General features: G+C 53.5%; 1 protein-coding gene and 1 long non-coding RNA gene across 2 annotated transcripts in view; one reads left to right on the top strand and one right to left on the bottom strand.

Moving 5' to 3' along the window:
• Positions 1-9,324, top strand: part of LOC142930550 (uncharacterized) — an 82,761-nt gene extending 73,437 nt beyond the window's left edge. The window contains exons 6-7 of the mRNA XM_076073247.1: positions 6,448-6,603; positions 8,239-9,324. Of these exons, the coding sequence (XP_075929362.1) occupies positions 6,448-6,603; positions 8,239-8,429 (347 nt within the window). The 3' untranslated portion in view covers positions 8,430-9,324. The remainder of the gene's footprint in view (positions 1-6,447; positions 6,604-8,238) is intronic.
• A 2,460-nt stretch (positions 9,325-11,784) lies between these two features.
• Positions 11,785-17,630, bottom strand: LOC116951059 (uncharacterized). The gene is made up of 2 exons (XR_004404108.2): positions 16,723-17,630; positions 11,785-11,885 (listed from the first exon to the last, which is right to left on the bottom strand). It is a non-coding gene; the product is annotated as an uncharacterized LOC116951059 (long non-coding RNA).
• Positions 17,631-18,209: the final 579 nt, after the last annotated feature.

The following is an 18,209-nucleotide window of genomic DNA, read 5'->3' as shown; positions in this document are numbered from 1 at the left end:
CACTCTCTCCCTGATCCCCCCTCCACTCTCTCCTTGATCCCCACTCTCTCCCTGATCTCCCACTCTCTCTCTGATCCCCGACTCCTTATCTGATCCCCCACTCTCTCCCTGACCCCCCCCCCACTCTCTCTCTAACCCCCCACTCTCTCCCTGATCCCCCCACTCGCTCCCTGACCCCCCCCCCCCCCCCCCCCAATGATCTCCCCCTACTCGTGCGCTCTTCCTTTTGTAGCGACACTGGGCGAATCTGGGGGTTGATTCGGATCCAGGACCGGCTCGGACGTCAATCGCCACTGATGTCAGGCGTCGCTGGCCTCCAAAATCAGAGGGCAGTGTTCTGACCCTGCTAACTGCTTGCCCCATCGCCCGTACGAGTGCTAAAACGTACCAGTGCTAAAACGCGTGATGTATTTGGGCTTATAGGACGATGATTTGACCGTAGTTTTGACGATTACAGATATTGTGATTTGGATGGTGGTGGTGGTGGTGACGATGGTGATGTATAGGATGATGGGTGGTGGAGTGATGTGGTGGAGTGTCTCAGGAGCATTGAAGTACCGTACAACATTGGATTTCGCTGCTCTGCACTCTGCTCTCCACAGCAGTATATAAGCACCCGTCATTTGAACCGTACAATTTTCGAATGCGAAGTTTTGCTATGCAACGTGTCAAGTGACATTCCGGACACTACATTTCAATATTGTATCCACCATTATCAATGTGAAATATTATCATAAGATAAAAAATAAACCGTAAACGATGATTTGTAAAATAATATTCCAACGTTCGGGTGAAACGATATTGAGATGATCGTTATTAATGTCACGTTTGTTTAACCGTGAAAGCCTCGCTGAGTCTCAAAACTCATTTTCAGGAGGTTCCTGCCGAGTTTTTACAGCACAGGGTGGCGATGTTGCTGCTGCTGCTGCTGTGTGTAATAAATTAAACTGGAAAGTAACTATCTTGATTTGAAGCTTTCGTGACTGCAGGAATCCATACTCTTTGTTTTTTTCGGTAAAGTCACGTAGGTAGAAAAATAATAATAATAGATCACGACGTGACGATGTTTTACTTCACCAGTTAAGGCCCCACGGAACAATACTAGCTCGTTTTCGGAAGCTTACCTGCAGACTATCACAAATGATAGCTAAACGAAGTGGTGGCTGATCACGTGGACATTTATAGCAGCCAAATACTCTAAAACGCGTGATGTTGGTTCTAAATGTGGAGAGAAAACCCCGGGGGATCCGGAGAAAAATCCACGCGACCACGGGGGAGAGAGAGAGAGACACGCAGACTTCAAATATACAGCAGCAGGCGTCAGGGTCGAGATCGAACCCACGAACCTCCTGCATACCAGGCGAGGTAGTTAACATCTCCGAGCCACCGTGGAGCCCCCCAATTCAGTCTTATTTGCAGGGACATCTTTTCAGCTTTGAGATGTTTTGGCCAATGCCAGTTACATTGTACGTTTTTATCCAGCTCTGGGAGCCAACCGGAGAAAGCCCCACGTAGAACAGGGGGAGAACATCCAAACTCCACGCAGGTGGAGTTTGGATTCCCGAGTCGGGAGTCGAACCCAGGTGCCTTCTTCTGGCCGTGGGTAATCCGATTCATTTCCCCCGTGTCGCTCTCAGCTGCGCCTCGTCGCCCCTAGCCGGAATGCCATTTTGGCTTCGCGCGGCAATTAAAGAAGGAGTAATCGCATAATTAGCGGGGTGGGGTGAAGACGGGGGACGGTGTGTCCAGCGAAGACCTTCCGTGAGGTCACGGGGCTATTCATCCACGCGGGGTAGGGGGGGGGCTACAGAACAATGAGCGTGCTGTGTGAGCCCCTCCGCCAGTGATCGCTGACTCTCACCACCCCCCACACCACCACCACCACGCCCACCCTCTGCTATTGTCCCAGACGCGGCGTTTGAAGCGGGCAAACTTCTGCGCCGAGGTTCGCCCCGGGTCTCATCGGCGAAGCGGAGCTTGTCGAGACGAACGCCTGCTGGCTTTGCCGCACGTCTCTCCCCCCCCCCCCCCGTGAACCCAGCTCAGTTCCATGGTCACGGCTAACATCAGTGGCGCGTGTTTTTGTTTTACTGAATCGGTCGTGGTTACGTCGCCCCCTCTCCCTCCCTCCGCACCGATGCCAACCCGCACTGACCAGCGTGGTGAAGTATGGTCAAACACCCCACCCCCCATGATCGACACGGCGTAGGAAGGCCTTCATCCAGCAGTGGATGGACATAGCGATGAATATTCTTGGTTCTTTCGGTAAAGTCACGTAGAAGGGGAACAAAATAAAAATATATATTTTATATATTTTATTTATTCATATTATTGGTTCTTTCGGTAAAGTCACGTAGAAGGGAAACAATAAAATAAAAAAATATATAAAATAAAAATATATATTTTACGTGACTTTACCGAATGAACCAGGAATATGAATCCCTGCAGTCACGAAAGCTTTAAATCAAAATTTATTTAGCGATGAATGTTAGCACTGTAGCGGTTGAGGACCCGCTGGGGATGGACGATGGGGGGGGGGGCTGTGTGTGGGGGGGGGGGCTGAGGGGGATGGAGAGGGGCGGGGCAGCCCACCCGGTCACGTGGCCGTCTCGGCGGGCCTGAGGGGCGTGCCGCCCGGGCACGCGGCCAGCGAGCAGACATCCGTGGAAGTTCCTCCCGCGTCATCGCACGCGCGTGCGCGCAGCCCCCCCCCCCCCCCCCCCGTTGACCAATCCACCGCTGGATGAGTGCTGCCCGCACACTGAGGGACGTGGTGGCGGCGGCGTTGGGCTGGGGGTTCGTTCGCTCCACCATTCTTCATCACGCTGGTGCGTGCAGGTTCGTGAAGGCGCAGGCGATGGGGAGAGTTGTCTCAGCGCAATGCAGAGCAACTTCAGCAACAGAATTTTACTGTGTAGGAACCTCCTGGTTAGTACACCACCAGCCCACAGGGGATTGTTGTTGCGTCCGTCCGTCCGTCGTGCATCCAGAAATGGGGTGGGTGGGGGGTGGTGGAGCTGGGTGGAGAGGGGAGGGTGGGGAGGGGCTGGGTGGGGAGGGTGGGGAGGGGCTGGGTGGGGAGGGGAGGGTGGGGAGGGGCTGGGTGGGGAGGGTGGGGAGGGGCTGGGTGGGGAGGGGAGGGTGGGGAGGGGCTGGGTGGGGAGGGTGGGGAGGGCTTCCCCCGACCCCCCTGCAGCTTAACAAAAGGCGACTTAACTCAGCCCCCCCCATAACCTGTATATATAATGTCGGGTGTCTCAGAGCTCTTCACTTGATACAGATATTTTGCTGTGACTGTCCCACCTGAAGACGGAAGCTTGTGTTGCCTCCGAAACGTCGTGATTTAATTTAGTTGTTTTCATTTATTTTACCTACGTGACTTTACCGAAAAAACCAAAGAGTAGGGTGGGAAGGGGCTGGGTGGGGCTGGGTGGGGGGTGGGAGGGGTGGGGCTGGGTGGGGAGGGGCTGGTCACCCCGTGGTGCCCTTATAAAACTCAACGTTTAACCTACTCACGCAGGCTTGTGTCCGCCCTCACAGTCGGGCATATTTGCGGAATACACCACGTGGTGCCGCCGTTGTTGACCCTGGCCATTGACCGAGCAACCCAACGTTCCTACCAGCTCCTCCTTCCTCCGCAGGAGAATGTGTTTGTTTGGGCAGGAGGAATCCGTTTTGAGCTATAAAGCTCCGTTGCACTGATATCCAGGGGGGGCGGCTCAGAACGTTGCAACAACACACGGTACAAACACACACGATAGGAGTGAAAAGTAGAGATTCACGGTTCGATGTTTCGGCGGCCGCCCTGATTAATGCTGCGCGTGTAATGACCGCGATGATACTAGGACGCGCCGCCTGCTCTACTCGGAGCGGACGTTGAAGATCCCGCGGCGTTCTTCGCAAGAGGGGAAGCCATTGCGTGCCGGGGTCAGGGGTCCAAAATTTGCTAAATTCGTCAATGACACAGCGAAATTACTCAATTAGGATTACACACGGCGATCCTTACCCCTTACTGGCAGACTCATGCCAAAATCCATGCCCCCCCCCTACTGGCAGAAGACCATTGGCCCCTGGGTCTCTCTTGCCAATGAGACCTCTAACTACCTACCCTTGGTCTTCTGAGTGGAGTGCCACGGTGGCGAGATGTTAACTACATCGCCTGGTATGCAGGAGGTCGTGGGCTCGATCCCGACCCTGACGAGTTATCATGTTCTCCAAGTGGTCGCGTGGACTTTTCTTCGGCTCATCCGGGTTACCCCTCCACATTTGGAACCAATATGCGTTTAGAGCATTTGGCTGCTTATAAAATGTTCCACGTGATGAGCCACACTTCGTTGAGCTATCATGTGTGATAGCGAGGTCGCTTCTGAAAAAGAGCTATATCAGCTCGGTGGGCCTTACCTGGCAAAATAAATAAAAAGTAAACAGTCGTAAAGGCAGCAGACCAACAGCCCCCAAGGTCACTCTTGCAAATGAGACCTCTGCTCGTCTTCGTCTCAGCTGGTGACACAAAATCAACTTGGATCTTGAGCTTTCGAGATCTGGCGAGATTGGAACCATCATTGTCATGGGATGGTGAAATATATACTGTATATCCAGTGCCGGATGAAGCTAGTGCGGGGCCTGGAGCATGTGATGTTATAAAGGGGCCATAAATACAAAAAAACACTTAAATATTAAAACACAAATTTTTTTACTTGCATAGTAAAGTAATTGTATTTTTTTTCATTTGCTATACAGCCAGATAATACGACAAATCGCTAACCTTAAACACCCAGTCGTTCATAAAAGTCGAAGGCGGTATAGTACTATAGTAATAGAGCAAGTGCAGAATCACTGAACCGGAATTGATCGCTTGAAAGCATTTAGCGTGGGGCCCTTGAAAGTGCGGGGCCCGTAGCATTTGTAGCGACTTTTGCGACTCGGATAATCCGGCACTGTATATATATTCGCACTCGGCACACAACATCCAGTATACACACAATATTTGCTGTGGTTGTGGTGGGTACTCGTCACTCGCCACCTAACAGTCTATCGGCAAACCCCGGAGATAACTATTCTTCTTTGGTCGCGAAAGCCTACGTGTTAAAGCCTACGTGTTAAACCCGGAGATAACATTTAGAATCTGGCACGCGTTTAGAGTACTTGGATGCAATACATTTACACGCGATAATAAGCCGTCACTTCGATGTGCGATCATTTGTGGTCGCCAGCTGGCTTCTGCATACAAAAAAAAGTAATATTTAAAAACACTTTTTTAAAAACACGCTTTAATGAAATGTACCGTACTAGTAATGGAAGAACTCCACGACTCTAGGAAGTGGCCTCGAAGCTTGCCACAACGTAAGGGGACCCGTGGTGATTTACAGCCAACGTCAGTTGAGCGTGGACAATTAGACCCAAGCCGAAACATAAGATATAAAAAATATTTTTTAAAATATGTTCATTTTTTTATGATAGAAAATAGTATTGTCATCAGTATGACATATGTCTACCCAGTTTGCAGTCGATGCCACATTGGGAAGTGGGCTAAAATTGAGTTACAAGATTTGAGGACACAACAACAACGACAACAACGACGACGATGACAACAGACAGAGTGAGTTAAATAAAAGCGTGTAACAAAAACTACATAGCTCAGTGGGGCCTTTACCAGGTGAAATAACAAACTCTCAGTGACAAATCAAGCCGTGTTCGCTTCCGCTGAGATCAAATCATGACACGGACGCTGGCTTCGACCGAAGAGGCCATTTCGGATGGTCCGCAACTTTATGATGCCACGGTGAATATTTGCCGATAATCAGAAGGAAGGGTTTTTAGAAAGAGACGGCGGGGGGGGGGGGGGGGTATGGTACCTCGGGTAATCTGAGGTCAACGACGCTTCGCCCCCACCCACTCCCACCACCCAGGTGAGACGGGTTTGCCACGGGAATGTGAGCAAGGGCTGACTTGTGATGAAGTATGCGCCTCTCCCCCTTATCCCCACCCCACCCTCCTCTACTCTCCTATCTCTGCCCCCTCTCCCTCCCGGTTGCGATCCCTCTCCCTCTCTCTCCCCCCTCTCTCACCCTCACTCCCTCTTCCACCTCTCTTCACACTCGCTCGATTCATGCTACGCTCTCCCATCACTCTCCGCTCTCTCCCACGTCCCTTTTTCTCTCCCCCCCACCCCTCTCTCTCCTCACTCTCCAAACTCTCCTTTCTGCCATTTATCTCCCACCTCCCTTTCTCTCCTTGCCCACGCTCTCCCTTCACCCCCCTCCCTCTCGTTCCACTGTCTCTCTTAGCTCTCCTTCCATCTCCCTACGCTGTCTCCTCCCTCTCTCTCCCCTCACCCTCTCTCTTCTCACTCTTACCCCGTCTCTCCCCAGCTCTGTCCCACGCTCTCACCCCCCCTCCCGAACCACCCCGCCCCCTCCCTCTCTTGTCCCCCCTCCCCCCCCACAGTTGCACTCCCTGCGGGCCCCCCTGGCCAGGGTCTCTCGGGACCCCCGTGCGGGGAGAGCCCCCACCTGCCCGGCTGCCTACCCCCTCTGATCGCCCCTGGACCCGGCGAGCTCACGGACCCCTACTGGCCCGCCAGGCACCCCAGAGCCCTCCACGGTACGGGGATGGATTCAGTCACCTTGCTCCTGTATCGCTGAGACTCCCTTAGACCCATCAACAACAACAACAACAAGGTGCAGTGGGTTGGTCAGCGGCACATTAGACCCGCCACCCAGAGGTCGCTGTTTCGTCCAGAAGAGCTTCATAGCTCATCGGATTCCTCAATATTTCCCAATTTTGGACCGTAACGCCCGCAACACAATGGACCTTTTTTTCTTTTCGCGCGACGCCGCAGGATCTTTAACGTCCACCCAGAGTGGGTTTAAGCAGACGGCGCGTGCTCTGTGGTCAGCGGTCGGTTACGAACGTTGCCAAGGGATTCATATCCTTGGTTCTTTCGGTAAAGTCACGTAGAAGGGAAACAATAAAATAATAAAAATATAAGACAATAAATAGAAAACAATACAATTATTTGATTGTTTCCCTTCTCCGTGACTTTACCCAAAGAACCAAGAGTATGAATCCCTGCAGTCACGAAAGCTTTAAATCAAAGTTCCCAAGGAAGTTCATAGATACACACCGCCGCGGTCAGTTCAACGCGTGAGTAGGCTGTCGTTGCAAACATTGTCCATAATAGAGGGGTTCTGTTTGGGGGGTTTAGATCACATAAGTCTAAATGTGTCGTTAAACCCACCACTAACGAACACAGCCAAATAAGTAAGGTTTCTTCACGTAAACAAAACATGGCAATGAGTTCCTGGTTCGGCACACCGGTGTGTTGTAAAGGTTTTGGATTTACTCCCCAACACACCGTTGTGTTGTAAAGGTTTTGGATTTACTCCCCAACACACCGTTGTGCTGTAAAGGTTTTGGATTTACTCCCCAACACACCGGTGTGTTGTAAAGGTTGTGGATTTACTCCCCAACACACCGTTGTGTTGTGAAGGTTTTGGATTTACTCTCCAACACACCGGTGTGTTGTAAAGGTTTTGGATTTACTCCCCAACACACCGGTGTGTTGTAAAGGTTGTGGATTTACTCCCCAACACACCGGTGTGTTGTAAAGGTTGTGGATTTACTCCCCAACACACCGGTGTGTTGTAAAGGTTGTGGATTTACTCCCCAACACACCGGTGTGTTGTAAAGGTTGTGGATTTACTCCCCAACACACCGGTGTGTTGTAAAGGTTGTGGATTTACTCCCCAACACACCGGTGTGCTGCTCTACGAGTAACTAATCGACACGTTTTGTTCACGTGACAAACCTTACTATTTGGCTGTGTCGGGTGGTGGCTGGTTTAACGACACATTTATATATTTACGCGATCTAAACCCCCCACAAAACCCCTCTGATATGGATACTACCGCAGTATTTACCGGGGCGGCCTGCCGGTATGGGACCGCAAACCCCCCTTCAACAAACGGAGAACGCGCTACCACTTGGGCCACGTCAGAATCACAATCGTCAGAATATTGAGACCGGAGGAATCCGATGAGCTACGAAGCTCTTTTCCACAGGTGTGCAGGCGGGGCAGCACGTGACGACAACAAACAATACGTCACCGCTGACGGTGCGACGATGATGATGATGATGATGTTGTTGTTGTTGGTGAGGAAGTGATGTCACTTACCTCCCTGCCCCATTCACTTTTCCGCTTGCCCCACCCCCCACCCACCCACCCCTCCCCCCCAGCTCTGGTGAAGCGCTCCGCCTGGAATCACCGAGGAGGGGTGAGGGGAGGAGGCCTCCCTTGTGGGGGGTTCTGGCCCCGCCCGGCGCGCCTCTGCCGCCCCCGGGGCCCCCGCCGCCCGTGCCCCCCGGGGCCCCCACGGCAGCACCGCCCGCGCCCCCCACTAACCACCGAGCATCCGGACGTCGAGTGACCAAAGGAATAATGATCGCCTGTTGACCACCTACCCCACACCCCCCCCCCCCACCGCTCCCCCCACTCCCACCCTCCACCACGCCCGTCAAAAATAGCGGACAGGGTGTGGAAAAGGGGGTGGTGGGGGGGGTTGGGTGGTGGTGGGGGGAGTGCGAGTGAAGTGAAATTGGGGGTAGGCTGATGGGTCATTGAGGGGGGCGGGTAACTGGTGGCTAATTTGTTAAAGTTAGAGGTAGATTGACTCTTCGTGGCTAGTTGGTTAAAGTTTGCGGTAGCGCCGGTACTAGTGGCTAGTTGGTTAAGGTTAGAGTTAGGGCGAATACTAGTGCCTAGTTGGTTAGGGGTAGGGCGAGTATACGTGGCTAGTTGGTTAGGGGTAGGGCGAGTATACGTGGCTAGTTGGTTAGGGGTAGGGCGAGTATACGTGGCTAGTTGGTTAAGTTTAGAGGTAGGGCGAGTGGTATAGGTGGCTAGTTGGATATGGTTATTGGGAAGGGCTTGCACGAGAGGCTAGGGCGAGTGGCTGATTGGTTAGGATTAGTCGTATGGGTTCGCACTAGTGGCTAGTAGCAACGGCTAATTGGTTAGGGGTAAGGCCAGTTCACTAGGGGTGGAGCTGGGGTGTGATTGGCTATTTTTTGCTCCGCCCCGCCCCCTCATTGTGACTCGTCCCCTCTTCCGTGTTTGCCCCCCTTTTCGTTTCTGGTGTCACAGCATGGTGAGGGTCCCCAGTTCCCTGACTCCTGACCCCTCAAACGTGACCCCTCCTGACCCCCTAAACCCATGGACCGCAGACCCCCCCCCCCCCCCACATTGTTGCGGTTCGATGAATAGTGAATAGCCATATAACTCTGTATCAAACCACCAATTAAAATCGATTATTACAATCACCACACACGCGATTAAGTGCGATTTATGCAAATGAGATGCTGATATAAATATGCCGAGTCCACAGCACCTGAGCGATCCGTTGCACGCAACTGACTCGCTTGTAATGTGGACGGCTCTGCAACCGGTTGCGAGCAGTTGCGCAAACCCACGGGTTGCTGCTGCTCACGGTCAAGCGTCGATCCACTCAAAGATTCGCAGCCACGTGCTGCACATTTGCGCCACTGTGATTGGTCGTTACGATGCTGATGCGTGGGGAGGGGTGGAGCTAACCAAAGGGTGTGGGGGGGGGGTGCACGAGCCGCACGCTGTCACGTGGTTATCGCGAGAAATCACTCGCTCGGATGTGGACAAAGCAGTTGCGGGCGAACGAGTCGCGCGATTTCGAGAGTGATTTTCTCGCGCAACTGATCGCTCCGGGTGTGGACCTTGCGTGCAGGCCACGTGCAGGCTACGTCTTAGGCCAAAGGCCGAACACAACTGTCTGTACAAGTCGAGACGGAAAACAAACGACGCAAAACGAGAGCGAGGAACCGAGATTTAAATAAATAAACAAGCTCGGGATCCTAGATTTAAAGCTTTCGTGACTGCAAGGATTCATACTCTTTGGTTCTATTCGGTAAAGTCACGTAGGTAAAAAATAAAACAACAAAAATCACGACGTTTCGACCACAACACAAGTGGCCTTCATCAGGTGAAGGGACCAGACTGTCTCGAGGACAGTGCTGTTCTCTCAACAGTCTGGTCCCTTCACCTGATGAAGGCCACTTGTGATGTGGCCGAAACGTCGTGATTTTTGTTGTTTTATTTTTTACCTAAGCTCGGGATCGACTTTTTGGGGAATCTATTCGCGATTCGACTTTTGACGAATACTCGTGTCATCGATCCCCCCCCCCCCACACTCCCCCCGCGTGCCGGATCGGTAACGAGGCGATTCCATGGTCAGCCACGAGGGGGCAGTGCCGGCACATCGATCCCATCACTCGGTTTGATCCGAGAATTGAGATCCCTTTACTTTCATCCGATCATTTTAGTTGATGCCAGAATTTTGCTCCGATTATTTTGATTTTATCAGATCGCCTTTGATCCGATAACTGTCACCCACTCGATCTGATCCGTTGCATATGCTTGCAATGATCGGTTTTATAGACCTGATCCAGAATCTTGATGAGAATCAGAATATTTATTTAGCCTGGAGGAATGCGATGAGAAGTGAAGCTCTTTTTGACAGATGTCCAGTAAAATCCGTTACAATCATCCAATTACGTTACTCGATCCGATCATTTGACTCGATTAAAAAAAAATCACTTTTAAATCTGACAATCTTGATCCGATAGCATTGGGTCCATTCGCGCGATCCACCACTGCAATCGCGTGATTGTCTGATTCACCCGTGGACCCTGGGCTAAATCGATCACTCGAGCCCAATCACTCGCTCTCCTTCGATCCTCACTCTCTCGCCCCTCTTGGACATCTATGAAAAAAAGAGCTTCATAGCTCATCGGATTTCCTCCAGTCTAAATAAAGATTCAGATTCTGGTCGATCCACTTCCCATCATCTACCCCAATCGATCGATCGATCCCACTCCAAGCACTTTGGTCCGATCGGTCGACTTCCATCGGTAATTCATTTCCCAATGGAAGAGTAAAAACAAAACAAAATTCAGGAGCACAGCCCCGAACAGATCCATTTCAAAGTAAACACCACAGCGTTCCATCTCGTTCCACAGATCAGACTTGGCTTGCGACCCGAGTCCTCGATCCTAAGTCGAATCCGGGAAAGGGGGACGGGAGTTGGGGTGTCGCCATGCGCTCCTTAGACCCAGCTGAGCTAGGATATGGCAGTAGATCGAGTGGGTTCGTGAATCCATCTGTGCGGAGCTTTAGAGGGTAACACCCCCCCCCCCCTCTCGCACCGTCGTCCGTACAGAGCAGCGCGGCGTTGGGGTTTCTCCCGGGGGCCCTCCAGTCCCCTCCTCCTACACGAAAGCCCCAAGGTGGCAAAGATCCTCCTGAAAGGAGCCTTGTGACACTCGGCGAGGCTTTCCTGGTTTAATTTAAGGGTAATTATTATTATGGTAATCACCTCGATTGCCCATATGTAACCAGATTATAAGACACTCCGGAAAGTCGGACGGACGCCACAACGTGTGCCGGGTGGCTATGCAGTCATATCGATCTGGTCGCACGCACGCCTACCGAATTATTAGACGCACCCATAACTTTTGCTTTTGAATATGGAACAAAAAGTGCGTCTTATAATCCGGGAAATACGGTAACAATCTCTAGAGAAAGCAGGTGATGTCTCACTCCTCACCACCACCACGTCATCATCAACACCATCACACAACCATCACCACAGTAGCACCACCACCACCACAACACTGTTCACCACCAACATCGTCACCGCTGCGAGCGGCCAGGAGAGGGCGCTCAGCGCACGTGGTTGAACATGACTCGGAATCTTTATTCGGAATCTTTATTTCGACTGCAGGAGGGATCCGTGGACATGTGAAGCTCTTTTTCACAGATGTCCAGTATGAGCGGGTCGGCAAGATAACATCACCTGCATCACCATCGCAATAAGACCACCAATATCATCGCGATACCATCACCCACATCATCATCACAGGACGCACCTAACCCAGGTGTTGTGCACTTGCCCAACACTGCGCGATGCCATTAGCGTCAGGGGCGAGGGTGTATGGGTGGAGAGGCGGGTGACATCGTTTGAATTATTCAAGTTGTTATATTGTTGACTGGTCCATTGATTCTGAATCTCTGGGTTCACACAGCCCACCATGACCCCCCCCCCCTTGCCTTGCAAATAAAAATGTTACGCGCTGCCCTTGCCTGATGATAGCTAAGCACGTCCCAAGTAGAAAGTGCTGATTGAAATTCAAATATTTACTGTGTTTGTGAGTGTGCGTATTTGCACAATATCTTTTCATCGGTTGCGTAACGCTGTGTGGAAGCTGCCTGGTCTGTCGCTCCGCACGAAGCTTCGGGTCTTCTCGGCCACGGTCATTCCCTCCCTTATCTACGCTTGCGAAACGTGGACCACCCTAATGGAGCATCTTCGCCGGTTAGAAACATTTAGGCTGGCCTGCCTACGATCCATCCTGGGTTTAACCAGGCTGGATTGTGTGAGGAGCTCACAAATCCTTGAAAGATCTGGACAAAGTCCCATCGGTGAGCTCCTCCGGCAGGCAAGGCTGCGTTGGCTGGGTCATGTAGCCCGCATGCCCAGCCACCGCATGCCGAAACAGCTTTTGTTCGGCTGGATCGAGGGGGCTAAACGGGTGCGGCACGGGCTAGAGAAGAGATGGAGTGATGTGGTACAGGAGGACGTGGAGCTGAGTGGACTTGCCGATGACTGGTACCAGCGGTGTCAAGATCGGCCTCTGTGGAGGAGGCTCGTGAAGAACGCTGTTACTGGGCAGTTGGAGGCAGTCGCCCTCCAACAACAACAGAGGGCGGAGGAGCGACGCTCACAACAACTCGCGGAGCGCCGGGTGGCTAAAGCACAGCAAGTTGGCACAGTAAGGGGCACAGGTGGTGCATCGGCCAGTCATCTCAGTCAGTCGACCCGTGGCACCTGGGTCAGCCCCGTGACCTCGTGTCAGCGGGCGTTCGACACTTCACGTGGCCTCAACGTGCACATAGCCTGGCACAAGCGTCGTGGTGACGTCACCGCCACTTAATGGCCAATGGCGGTTGTTATGTTTGCACAAAAAGGCGTGGTGCTGGCCACACACTCCCTCGTGGACCGCGCCGGCTTTCATAGGTTCTCGCTAACAGCACTTGCCCTAACCGTCTGCTAATGTCTCTATGGGGGATCTTTGTCTGTATGTGCACGACGAGAGTCCAGCGTGACGCACGAACCGTCAGTTCAATTCGGATAAACATTGTATGTGTGCATGTGTACATGTAGGCTATGCGGGGGATTTTTGCCTTTGTAGGGGGGGAGCGGTAGTGTAGCGGTTAGCGCGCTGCGCTACGAATCTGGCGACCCGAGTTCGATTCCCGCTAACGGCCAACACCAGTGACAATTATTTGAACCGGACCTGGGCCTCCTCTCGGTAGACTCAGCATCAAATAAGTAGCTAGTGCGGTGTGTAAACATGGCCACAGGGGAGACAAAGGCGGTCGGGCGTGGTGCTGGCCACCCACTCCCTTGTGTACCGTTCCGGCCTTCATAGGTGCTCGCTAACAGCACTTGCCCCAACAGCCTATTAAGGCTATACGGGGGATATTCGTATTGGGAGCGGTGGTGCAGTGATTAGCGCGTCACCAACTAGAATCATCGGTGATAATTTTACTTATTATAACAAGAGGACTTTAGTAGTCTCACAATGGGGGCGCGATGTTGCTGCTGTTGCGTCAATTTGGACCGTTGATGTCGTCAGGGGGTATCTGTAATGGCCACTTTATGTACAACTTCTTTCGCCAGCCGAGGTAAGAGCCAACCGTGCTAAGAACCAACCGTGCTAAGAACCAACCGTGCTAAGGTCCAAACAAGCTCAGAGCCAACCGTGCTATGAGCCAACCGTGCTAAGGGCCAACCGTGCTAAGAGTCAACCAAGCTCAGAGCCAACCGTGCTACGAGCCAACCGTGCTAAGAACCAACCGTGCTAAGAGCCAACCGTGCTAAGAACCAACCGTGCTAAGAGCCAACCGTGCTAAGAACCAACCGTGCTAAGAGCCAACCGTGCTAAGAGCCAACCGTGCTGAGGGCCAACCGTGCTAAGGGCCAACCGTGCTGAGGGCCAACCGTGCTGAGGGCCAACCGTGCTAAGGGCCAACCGTGCTGAGGGCCAACCGTGCTCAGAGCCAACCGTGCTAAGAACCAACCGTGCTCAGAGCCAACCGTGCTACGAGCCAACCGTGCTAAGAACCAACCGTGCTCAGAGCCAACCGTGCTAAGGGCCAACCGTGGTCGTTGGTGGCGATTAGGAGTTGTGGTGTTTCTGGTGGTAGTGGTGGTGATTCTGGTGGCGGTGGTGGCGGTGGTGGTGGTGATTCTGGTGGCGGTAGTGGTGATGATTCTGGTGGTGGTGGTAATTCTGGTGGTGGTAATTCTGATGGTGGTGGAGGTAATTCTGGTGGTGGTGGTGATATTGGTGGTGGTAGTCATTTCGGTGTTGGTGCTGCTTCTGCTCGTGGTGGTCGTGATTATGTCCGTGGTGATGTTGGTTTCGTTGATTGCCGGCGGAATGTCGTTGCTCGTGTTATGTGAATAGGTGTTTAATTGAGCAGGGGGTCTTTCCCGGCCCCGACTCAAGAGATTCCTCATCCCCCGTAGCGGGGTCCTAGGGGACCGAACCCCCCCGCGCTGGGGTCCCCTAGGGGAACCCCGTAGCGGGGTCGTCACGCGCTCAACACAGTCCCCTCGCCGTCGTGCGCCAATTACGGCGCGCGGAGTGCGCGTGTGTGTGTGTGTACGTGTGTGTGTGTACGTGTGTGTGTGTACGTGTGTGTGTGTACGTGTGTGTGTACGTGTGCGTGTGTACGTGTGTGTGTACGTGTGTGTGTATGTGTGTGTGTACGTGTGTGTGTGCGTGTGTGTGTACGTGTGTGTGTGTACGTGTGTGTGTGTACGTGTGTGTGTGTGTGCGTGTACGTGTGTGTAAGTGTGCGTGTGTGTGCGTGTGTGTGTGCGTGTGTGTGTGTACGTGCGTGTGTGTGTGTGTGCCTGTGTGTGTGTACGTGTGTGTGCGTGTGTGTGTGTGTACATGTGTGTGTACGTGTGTGTGTGTACGTGTGCGTGTATGTGTGTGTGTACGTGTGTGTGTGCGTGTGTGTGTACGTGTGTGTGTGTACGTGTGTGTGTACGTGTGTGTGTGCGTGTACGTGTGTGTGTGTGCGTGTGTATGTGTGTGCGTGTACGTGTGTGCACGTGTGTGTGTGTACGTGTGTACGTGTGCGTGTGTACGTGTGTGTGTATACGTGTGTATGTGTGTGCGTGTACGTATGTGTACGTGTGTGTGTGTACGTGTGTGCGTGTGTGTGTCCGTGTGTGTGTACGTGTGTACACGTGTGTTCGTGTACGTGTGTGCACGTGTGCGCGAGTTCGATTCTCGCTCACGGCCACCAACACCAGTGAAGATTTCCTGTACCGGTCCTGCGCCTCCTCCCCTAGGTCGACTCAGCCTCAAATGAGTACCTGGTGCGATGCGGGAAGAAAAAAAAAACATTTCCACTCGGGAGACAAAGGCGGTCGAGCGTGGTGTTCGTCACGCACCCCCTCGTGTGCCGTGCCGGCCCTTCATAGGTGCTGCTCGCTAACACCACTTGCCCCCCGACAGTCTGTTGAAAGGCTACATGGGGGAACTTTATCTTTGTCAGACGTGCACGCGGTGCGTGACGTCATCGCGGCGCCGGGTGACTGATGTGACGGGGGGCGGGGCTGTGTTTGCCCGCTACGGGGGTGGCAGGGGGGGGGGCAGGGGGGGGCTGCGGTAGAGTGGGGGGGGGTCGTCAGGAGCCACAAATACGTTACTGTGGCCACAACTGCATGGGAGGGGCATCTGAGTTGGAGAGGGGGGGGGGTGAAGGGAGGGGTGAGGAGTGGAGGGGGGGGGGCACGGGGGAAGGCGTCAGGTTTCCGCGGGGTGTCGGGCTCGGCCAGTGGAATTAATCACCATGGCAACGGGACGGCGTTTCCAGGGTGATTGATCCTCCACCCCGAGCGCGCGCACGGGCCGCGCGCGCCGCAGTCTAAAACGGGCGGAATGCGCGCGGCGACGCAAAGACAAAGACAAAGGCTCCGTCCCCCCCCCCACCTCAACCCACGTAGCCTCGACAGACTGTTGGGGCAAGTGCTGTTGGCCCACTGGCACCTCTGAAGGGGCCGCTGAGGAGTGGTGTGGCCGGTGCCCACCCCACACCCCACCAGCCCACGGCTCGTTTGTCTCGGCCATCAAGTTCCTTCATATGAGGCTGAGTCGATCGAGCGGAGACGCCGGGGCACAGGTTCTAATGAACATTTGGTCGGTTTGTGACGTGCGTCAGGATTGTAACGCGAATCGCGCAGTTCGCAATGCCACCACGCACTCGCAACGCGCGTGCACACAAAGACAAAGGTCCCCACCCACTGTATAGCCTCAGCAGACTGTTGGGGCAAGTGCTGCTGGCGGCGAACGCCTGTAAAGACCACGGGCAAGGCGCACGACGAGGCCAGGTGGACAACGCCCGGTCGCTTTCATCTCCCCGATGCCGGCGTTTGCGCACCGCGCCGGGTGCTTACCCATTTTTAGGCTGAGTCCACCTTGAGGAGGGACAGGATCGGTGCAGATGGCGTTGGCGAGCGGGGAATCGAACTCGCTTTGCCCGGGGTTCGTAGCGGTCCGCCACCGCTCTCCACTTACACACACACGCATACGTGCACACACTTTGCTTACCGTATGTAAAGAATTATTTTCAGCCATGGTCAATCCACTGCCGGACGAAGGCCTCCCTCCAAACATCCGCCCTCCCAGAAACTTCTCGCCGCACGCTGCCATGTGCACCAGCCCAGCCAGCGCACCCACGTGAATCCGTCGTTCCATCTCCACGGGGGACGACGGCCTCGCGAACTTTCGCGAGCCCACTCCGTTCCACGTGGCTGACATCGCCGACCTGCGCTCACCACTGCGCCACCGCTCCGCCACACATTCCCATACACCCCCCCCCCCTCCACACACACACACACAGTGTATACATATCAGGTGCATTACGGTAATAACAGGGTTGTGTTTCGTGCCACTGAGAGGAAGGAGACGTTGCCTGCCCATTGATCCCTTTACCTCCCAGTGACAGTGAAACACCCTCTGTGATTATCTCCAATTAAGGCTGACGTCGCGCGCAGGGGCACGCCACGGCTGGAAGTGGTGGTGGCGATTTGTGGTGCTGATTTAGTAGTGGTGGGTGGCGGTTAGTGGTGGTGCTCGTTGGTGGTGGCGATTTGTGGTGCTGATTGGGTAGTGGTGGGTGGTGGTTAGTGGTGGTGCTGGTTGGTGGTGGCGATTTGTGGTGCTGATTTAGTAGTGGTGGGTGATGGTTAGTGGTGGTGCTGGTTGGTGGTGGCGATTTGTGGTGCTGATTTGGTAGTGGTGGGTGGCGGTTAGTGGTGGTGCTCGTTGGTGGTGGCGATTTGTGGTGCTGATTTGGTAGTGGTGGGTGGTGGTTAGTGGTGGTGCTGGTTGGTGGTGGGGTGCTGATTGGTGGTGTTGGTTGGTGCTGGTGATTGATGGTGGTTGGTTGGTGGTGGTGATAGGTGGTGGTTGGTGGTGGTAGTGGTGGTGATTGGTGGTGGTAGGTGGTGGTGATAGGTGGTGGTTGGTTGGTGGTGGTTGGTGGTGGTGGTGGTGATAGGTGGTGGTTGGTGGTGGTAGTGGTGGTGATTGGTGGTGGTGATAGGTGGTGGTGATAGGGGTGGTTGGTTGGTGGTGGTTGGTGGTGGTGATTGGTTGCTGGTGGTGATTGGTGGTAGTGGTTGGTGGTAGTGATTGTTGGTGGTTGGTTGGTGGTGGTGGTGGTGATTGGTGGTGGTGTTGGTTGATGGTAAACTAGCGGTCGAGACCCAAAGACGGAGTGACAGGCAAAGGAGGAGCTGGCCAGGATGGATGCAGCGATGCGGATCAGCTCACGGTGCAGCGCCGAGATCAGAATCTGAATATTTATTGACACCGGAGGAATCCTATGAGCTATGAAGCTCGTTTTTCACAGATGTTTCGTAGGGGCGGGTAAGAACTTTACAACAACAAACATCAAACAATACAAACACAATACGAGTGCATCGCATAGGAAAAATCACTTAAAAATACGCAAATAAAACTTTTTTTCATCTTAGCAGGTAAGGCTCAATGAGATGTTAGCTTCTTTTTTAGAAGCTACCTGGCCACAGATG

Source organism: Petromyzon marinus, chromosome 41, assembly GCF_048934315.1.
Source record: "Petromyzon marinus isolate PM22_M1 ecotype Great Lakes invasive population chromosome 41, UKy_Petmar_22M1.pri1.0, whole genome shotgun sequence".
NCBI lineage: Eukaryota > Metazoa > Chordata > Hyperoartia > Petromyzontiformes > Petromyzontidae > Petromyzon > Petromyzon marinus.
The sequence above is the reverse complement of the archived record's forward strand: the minus strand, read 5'-3'. Positions and strand labels throughout refer to the sequence as shown.